This window comes from Perkinsus marinus, assembly GCF_000006405.1.
Source record: "Perkinsus marinus ATCC 50983 genomic scaffold scf_1104296950272, whole genome shotgun sequence".
NCBI classification, from domain to species: Eukaryota; Perkinsozoa; order Perkinsida; family Perkinsidae; genus Perkinsus; species Perkinsus marinus.
Window position 1 is genome coordinate 200,611 of NW_003209678.1, and position 8,036 is coordinate 208,646.

The window sequence follows — 8,036 nt, forward strand, 5'->3', positions numbered from 1 at the left end:
ATACCGTGACGTCGACTCTTCGAGTGTCATAGTGATCGTAGTTATTTCATTAAGTATTGATGACGCTTCGCGACTCGTCCATCTGAAACCTTTCTTTCCCGTCTTTGCTTTCGGAGTAGGTAATGCCTACTTACGAGCGGATCAATAATTTTCTCCACGCTTTACCTTATTCCCTGTATGTCTGCGTGGTTATAAGCGGATCTTTCATAGATCCTTGCTTCGATTCCATCAACAGGAGGACATCAGCTGAGTGGTCAACGCCTCTCATCGTGAGTACAAAAGACAATCCTTGCATACGGTACGATTGTTTGTGGACTTTACCTCCTTGACCTTTGGGATCGCCTTGTGTTACACCAATTAGAGGACAACTATTGGAATTTCACTCATCCTGGTGATGGAATCGGGCCCCAAGCTCGCCACATCTACTGAGACAATTTCGATAAATACAGAAAGGAATATCATATTTCGAATATGAGCGCTGACTGATTGTTTCATCATGTCCGTGGCTTTCGCTCTTTGGGAAGTCCGGGCAATGGTTTGGGAATTGAAAAGGTTATCAACTAACGTCAAGTTGACGTTAGTTGACGTCGTCAACTAAGGTCCCTTTCATATTCGAATAATTCACGGGATCCATCCGTTAGGTAGAGCCCGAAGAAGTCGAGTTTTTTGAGAGCCGTTGCCAACAGCCAACGGCCCGTTGGCTAACACGGAACATGGAATGGGTAAGATAGACCTCAGCACGGCCAACTCGGACCTCGGTTAGACTCTGCTCTGGGATTTTGGCCAGCCGCAGAGAATTGCGGCACGTAGATGCTGAGCGCAAGCAAAATTATTCCCTTGGGGAGTATACGTTCTCCTTAGGGAGAAGGTTTTTACCTTTGCCCGCATTGTGCGATTAGTTGGCACGTGACAACAGCGAATGGAACGACGAGACTGATAGACAATTGACCAGTGTGGACGGAGTCACATACCAACGCAACCAGCCTCGACGATATGTGACACAATTACTCGACGACTCCTTTTCAACGATAACGAAATACTCCAATGAACGAAGGTAGATCGAAACTTTCGGGGTGAAACTATTTGAGGAGCCCAAGGGCAGTACTACATCGACTCGATGTACAGCCCAGAGGCTCGGACTAAGCCATGAATAGCTTAAAGATAGCGCCAGGCGCTAAGCGCCTACAATAACCAAAACTGTGATGACTGAGTCATGTGGCGTAATACTCAGTGGGAAATGGGATATTCGCGCTATGCAGTAGCCGTGGAATATATTTTTCACTATTGTATTTCGTATCATGAGTGAAACCCCACTGATGACATACCTCTGATCGGCATGGTGAGATCTACTCGAGGAAAGCTGAAATTTCTTTACTCATTCGCACACCCATCATTAGAAATTTAAGAAAATTTTTATCAAAGAACATTTTTTTCGAAAAAAAAGCCTATATAAGAACTCGGCCAAACATATACAGAGGTCGAAGATAATTTACAGAATTTTTCATTGTTGTCACCAACACGTAGTGGAAAATGTTGATATTTTCCAACACTGGTGTTGCATCTCGAAACGGACAATTCAGTGTACACATACTTTGTTTCGATGAGTCGATTCACGCTTATCATCTCGAAAACTCAACAGCTCATCGAAAAAAAATATAACTAGTCATAAAAAACACTAGTTCAAAACATACTTCACGATTACAGCATATCGCGAACATCGCGTTTTTCAACGAGTTTTACTCCACTTCATGCGGAACGGGTGAAACCCCAATAATCAAATCCCACAACGTAGCAGACTGTCAACAGAAATGAGCTGCACTGTGCATGGGAGGCAGTATTTCGGTGACACGTGGGCAGTGAAGTACTCGTGGACTTTCACCAGTGATATGGGAAACACTAGTGAAAAACACAGTTCACATTTCACTTCGCGAGTAAAAACGGGTGAAACTGCAATTACTCTCAAGCAGGCGGAAGGCCAAACTCGGACGCCGAAACACTACCACTTTCAGATCCGCTCGAGCAACCATCGCTAGAAAAGTATGAAGCCGATGACACACATACACGCATTGGAGTTTTACTCCTGATGTGAAAAACACATCGCGTGAAATACGTGATGTGTTTCACGTGAACTGGGCTGATTTGATTCACACATTGCTGATCCACACATTTCCCTCCAGCAGGCAGCTTCCCAGAACGGCCGTGTTGGGTACTCCTCAGGACTATATCCACTGGATATTGTCCAGATGAGGCTTCAAAGAGTGAGACCCTGCCTAATTGGCAGGGATCTCCCGAGAGAACCACTGGGAGGCCTCCAAACGGCATGTGGCTATAAGGCGCCCCTCGACGGATAATCTTGATGGTTTCCGATATAGCATTGAATACACTGGCGTGTACTGTTCCCACTTCATCCACGAAAATGACCGCTCCACCCTTCAGGCGCTGCCCTCCTTCACTACCCTTGATACCTCTCACCATCCTCCTCGTCAGTTCTGCTATCGAACGCATGCATGCATTATCGCCAACAACTCCAGTATCATCAAAAGCTAGTCGGAAGTAGGAGATGATTGTCAAACCACCGACTTGCTTCGCCGACATCCCACTCCAGGCTAATACTACCTGGTCGGCCGTACCGTTCCCCATCTCGCTGATTACCGACTTCAGGAGGAATGATTTCTCGCTTCCGGCATCGCCGGTGATGAAGAAGTAGCGCCCATCAGAGTTTCTCTTGTTGTCAAGCGTAGAATTGATACTTATTATGATCTTCTTGAATGCCTTGTGTTGATCTGGGCCCAAGCCGTTAATCTCGTCGACATGCCATCTGGCAGATTGACTGAGAGAGAAGGCTCACAACCCTGCATTGTTGTTGAGGTATCATCGTTCACAACTGCTGAATTGGAAGGTATAAGCTTGTTTCGGCAAGGGTGGTGAGAAATCAGGAAGTTCAACCCTCACACATATTGTCGGATTTCGGTTAAAATGTTCTCTTGGATGGTATGTCTTACTGACTATCGGAAGGTCGCAGGATAGATTCCTGGTTGCCGATATATTCGGTTTTGTAAGCCAGGGTTAGGTTGAGCCGGACCAACTTTACGCTCCTTAGGCGATCTCCTTAAGGACCTTAAGGAGCGACTCCTAAGTGTTTTAAGGTGCAGGCTGCACCGTGCAGCTCCTTAGCCTCGTTCCTTAAGGATCTTACGTAAGGTCCTTAGCCTCCTAATTTTGAGGAATCCTTACGCTCCTTAGCCTCCTAAGTTATAGGGAGGCGCTCCTTCCTTAAGGATCTTACGCTCCTTTCTTGAGGAAGGTCTCCTAAGTTGCAGGCCCAGTACACTCTTGACCCTGCCATCGCCTGCACATCTCGTTATCACTCGCTTATGATCACTATGCTACTATATTGGAGAAAAGATAGGGTATAATAGTAGAGCAGATTTCTGGTGTTCTTCATATCACAACCCGAACTCCGGTGCGTGTTAATTTGATATGCAAATGTGTGCTATATCCCAAAATCTTATATCGCAATATAAACATTGCTATGAAAATGTGATGTGATAATAGTAACCTTTCGAGACTATGATGGGCTATCATTGATAGCGAAAAGTTGTTCACTATCATTAATCCCGGAACAGAAAATGCGTCTTAGTTTGGCTCTCCGCCCCCTTGAGAGTAATTGCAGTTTCACCCGTTTTTGCACGCGAAGTGAAATGTGAACTGTGTTTTTCACTAGTGTTTTCCATATCACGGGTGAAACTCGGCGAGTATTGCACCGCCCACGTGTCATCGAAGTACTGTCTCTCATGCATAATGCAGCTCATTTCTGTTGACAGTATGCTACATTTCCGTGATCTCAATACGCTGAGGTATGCCGTCTGTACTATACGTTAATTCTGATTCACGACTGAAGCGAGCTTCTAATGCAATGGAACGAATACACTGAATACATTGAAAACAACTTGAAAGACCATTTCTGAAAAAAATGGTTTTTGAAAAAAATTTCCTGAAATTTCTAATGAGGGGTTTGCGAATGAGTAAAGAAATTTCAGCTTTCCTCGAGTAGATTTCACCATGCCGATCAGAGGTATGTCATCAGTGGAGTTTCACCCGTGAATCACGGGCCGTGATACGAAATACAATAGTGAAAAGTATATTCCACGGCTACTGCATAGCGCGAATATCGCGTTTCCCACTGAGCATTACGCCACATGACTCAGTCATCACAGTACTGGTTATTGTAGGCGCTATCTTTAAGCTTTTCATGGCTTAGTCCGAGCCTTTGGGCTGCAAATCAAGTCGATGTAGTATTTCTCTTGGGCTCTTCAAATAATGTCACCCCAAAAGTTTCGATCTACCTTCGTTCATTCGAGTATTTTGTTGGAATAATTGTGTCACATATCGTCGAGGCTGGTTGCATTGGTATGTGACTCCGTCCACACTGGTCAATTGTCTATCAGTCTCGTCGTTCCACTCGCCGTTGTCACGTGCAAATTAGTTGCACAATGCGGGCAAAGGTAAAAACCTTCTTCCTAAGGAGAACGTATACTCCCCAAAGAAATAATTTTGCTTGCCCTCAGCATCTACGTGCCGCAATTCTCTGCGGCTGGCCAAAATCCCAGAGCAGAGTCTAACCGAGGTCCGAGTTGGCCGTGCTGAGGTCTATCTTACCCATTCCATGTTCCGTGTTAGCCAACGGGCCGTTGGCTGTTGGCAACGGCCCTCAAAAAACTCGACTTCTTCGGGCTCTCCCTAACGGATGGATCCCGTGAATTATTCGAATATGAAAGGGACCTTAGTTGACGTTAGTTGATACCCTTTTCAATTCTCAAGCCATTGCCCGGACATCCCAAACAGCGAAAGCCACGGACATGATGAAACAATCAGTCAGCGCTCATATTCGAAATAGGATATTCCTTTCTGTATTTATCGAAGTTGTCTCAGTAGATGTGGCGAGCTTGGGGCCCGATTCCATCTCCAGGATGAGTGAAATTCCAATAGTTGTCCTCTAACTGGTGTAACACAAGGCGATCCCAAAGGTCAAGGAGGTAAAGTCCACAAACAACGGTACCGTATGCAAGGGTTGTCTCTTGTACTCACGATGAGAAGCGTTGACCACTCAGCTGATGTCCTCCTGTTGATGGAATCGAAACAAGAGTATATGAAAGATCCGCTTATAACCACGCAGACATACAGGGAATAAGGTAAAGCGTGGAGAAGATTATTGATCCGCTCGTAAGTAGGCATTACCTACTCCGAAAGCAACGACGGGAGAGAAATGTTACAGATGGATGAGCCGCGAAGCGTCATCAATACTTAGTGAAATAACTACGATCACTATGACACTCGGAGAGTCGACGTCACGGTATTGTATGAAATAGCTCCTAGAATGTGAGACGGCTCATTCACAAATATTCAACGTACTCGCATAAAAAAACAAATTGGACGACCAACCAAGGTCTGAATAATGGTAAACCAAAGCGGTTGGTACGCTGAGGATTCTACTGTCGAAACAATATCAACTAATGGGAAGGAGGCTCTCGGTGTGCCAGCTCCAACCATTGTCCCTTGAGGTGAATAGACGGGTGGTCGAACTTAGTATCGTACTTTATTTCAGACAAGTCTCCTTCTTCCAAAGGTAAGTAATCCGGGCATGTCTTCTCAAAGCTGTCAATGAACTGGAGCCAGTGCAAATTTTGGTTCAGTGATATGAGGTAGAACACATCGGACTTCTTAGTGACAGCAAAGGTCGCCTTAGTTGGTCTGGGACCCACCCCACAGTTGAAAAGAATCTCCACTTTTGTAGCATCGTCTGAGAATGTATACACCAAAGCCAAATAAGGTTTAGACTTGTTCACGAAATATGAACCATTGGGCTCGCGGGATAGGGCAACACCGACGAGTATGAGATGGAGAAGACGGTTGGGCATGGATTCGATCAAGAAACCTACAGCAAATAGTCCTATAATATTATTCTATACAAGGGATACTACTTACAATTCTGGCCCGTTCTACGCAACACCACAATCCATAGAAGATGCCCACACAAGTTGGAACTTCCAACTTGCGTGTGGAATTCCGCTCGGCATCTTGTGCGGGTTCTTCTACCCAAAAAGAGAAAACTGACTTTTGGCAGCGGAACTACAAAGCCACTAAGATATTATCCAATCGAGACGGAGTCGTCGGAGTTGTCAGTCTCAGTTCGTTTGACGAACCGAGACTGACAGCTTCGGTGAACAACCTGCACGCATGTGCATATTCCTAAACGGAAAAGGGAGCAGAACAACACGCCCGCACAAACGGGACTAACCCGGGGATCAGAGGTGTACAATCACCAATGATGGAGAACTTGTCCCTAACACAGGCAGTGTAAGGTGCTTCATAATGCGCTATGAATAGGCCATAAACTATTCTTCTCGCAGAAGAATTCTGTAGCAGGTACACATTCTCTGAGGGAACAGTACTGATCTGCGACCCTGAGTGTTCGGGCCTCAGATTTCCCATTTTGCTAGCGTCGCTGCTTTGTGTCACGAGTACCGTGTACATTGCTGTCTCGGAGACAATGTCTCTTCATGCTCTCTATGCGTGTCTTTTTACATTCATAGATGGCATGGTTACCTCAAGTGGAGAGTAGTGGAGACATGATGACACACTTTGCCATTGTGCCACTAGCTCGTTTATGCCAGAACACATAATAGGTTGCCAATAGGTTCGAGACCGGTATCCAGAGCCGGTCCCGGCAGTGATTGGGACAGTCGTTCCGTGGCGTTGAGCGAAATAGTTTTCCTTTGTGTTGCACGCATACACAAAGAATTTTGTCCCCTAGCGTTTCGCTAGGAACATTGCCATCATTATTCACTAACAATATATACAACTTGTATCTCCTTAAGTTTCTCTCAGTTTATGTCCTCCAGTAATGTTCAGTCTGTGTTGCTTTCAACTGGTGCCCAGACTCCAGTCGATCGTCTGAACATGACTCTTTCCGATATCATCCGTATGGATGGTATTCAGGAACCCTCGGACGTGTCTGAGGAGATTCGTCCTGATGGAGAGTTGGAAAACGTTGATCCAACTCCCAGGACAGATGAAGAAGCTCCCGGGGTAGACCAGGGGCAGGAAAAGCCCACTCAAGAAAGCAATTTTGGTGTGAATCTTGATAGAGGAAATCGAGACTTAAACTCGTTCTCCAAGATACCACAAACGTTTGATGACCAGCCAAAATCAACCCTTAGGAGTGATCGGCGGCAAGGCCAACGGATGTCTGAACTCCGTAAGAATGCAGTTAAATTCTCTGGTACTCCAAAAGAAGATGTTTAAGAGTGGCTTGATAAGCTTGACATGATTGCAGGGCCAGACGGGTTTAATCTCAACTATCATGATCAAGCTTTGCTTTTGCGCCTATCCGTTTCGGGTGACGCATACCAAGCTGTTCTTATGGTCCGGCCTGGTGATCCTAAGACAGATCCACAACAGAAAGGTTATTTGGCCCGTGTTCGCTCCGAACTACGGAAAAGGTTTGGCAAAAGTCCTGATCGAGCGATCAACAACTTGTGTGATATCAGCTTCACCAACTATGACACTGTTGACGAGTATGCTACTGCTATTAATCGACTGGTGAGGCAAACATGTCCCAATACTCATCGGGAATGTCAGGGCGAATGGGAGAAGATATTCTTCTATCGCGGATTGCCTCATAACTTCCCAGCAAGTGCTTCGATCAAACCGTTCTGCCTTGACCCGACTTTAACATTCGAGCAGGTTCTGGAAAAGGCCAGACTGTATTTTGACAGCAACGCGGAAGCACGTGTTGCTGCTCCGGGTGTTCGTCGGAGTATTGGCAAGGGCGGTAAAGGACGAGGCAAAGGAAAAGGGAGAAGAAGCAACCACTTTTTCAAGCAAGCTGACTTGAATAAAGACAAGGTTCATTGTGACTTTTGTCACCGACATAATCATACGATTGAAACATGCAGGGACCTGGCAAGAGCAAGAATGCTATTAAGGTTAAGTAACCTCGGAGAGAGATTTCACCCTATCAGCTCGTCGGTTCC

The 8,036-nt window shown here is 45.7% G+C and overlaps 2 protein-coding genes across 2 annotated transcripts; one reads left to right on the forward strand and one right to left on the reverse strand.

Moving 5' to 3' along the window:
- Positions 1-5,510: 5,510 nt before the first annotated feature.
- On the reverse strand, positions 5,511-5,918 carry Pmar_PMAR007069 (hypothetical protein; the record flags this gene model as incomplete). Its single annotated transcript, XM_002778231.1, has 1 exon — positions 5,511-5,918. One exon carries the CDS (start codon positions 5,916-5,918, stop codon positions 5,511-5,513), a length of 408 nt encoding a protein of 135 aa, XP_002778277.1.
- Positions 5,919-6,891: 973 nt separating this feature from the next.
- Pmar_PMAR007070 (hypothetical protein) lies at positions 6,892-7,132 on the forward strand (the record flags this gene model as incomplete). Its single annotated transcript, XM_002778232.1, has 1 exon — positions 6,892-7,132. A coding segment is annotated over one exon (241 nt), but the record flags the coding sequence as incomplete, so codon positions are not given.
- Between the last annotated feature and the right edge of the window lie 904 nt (positions 7,133-8,036).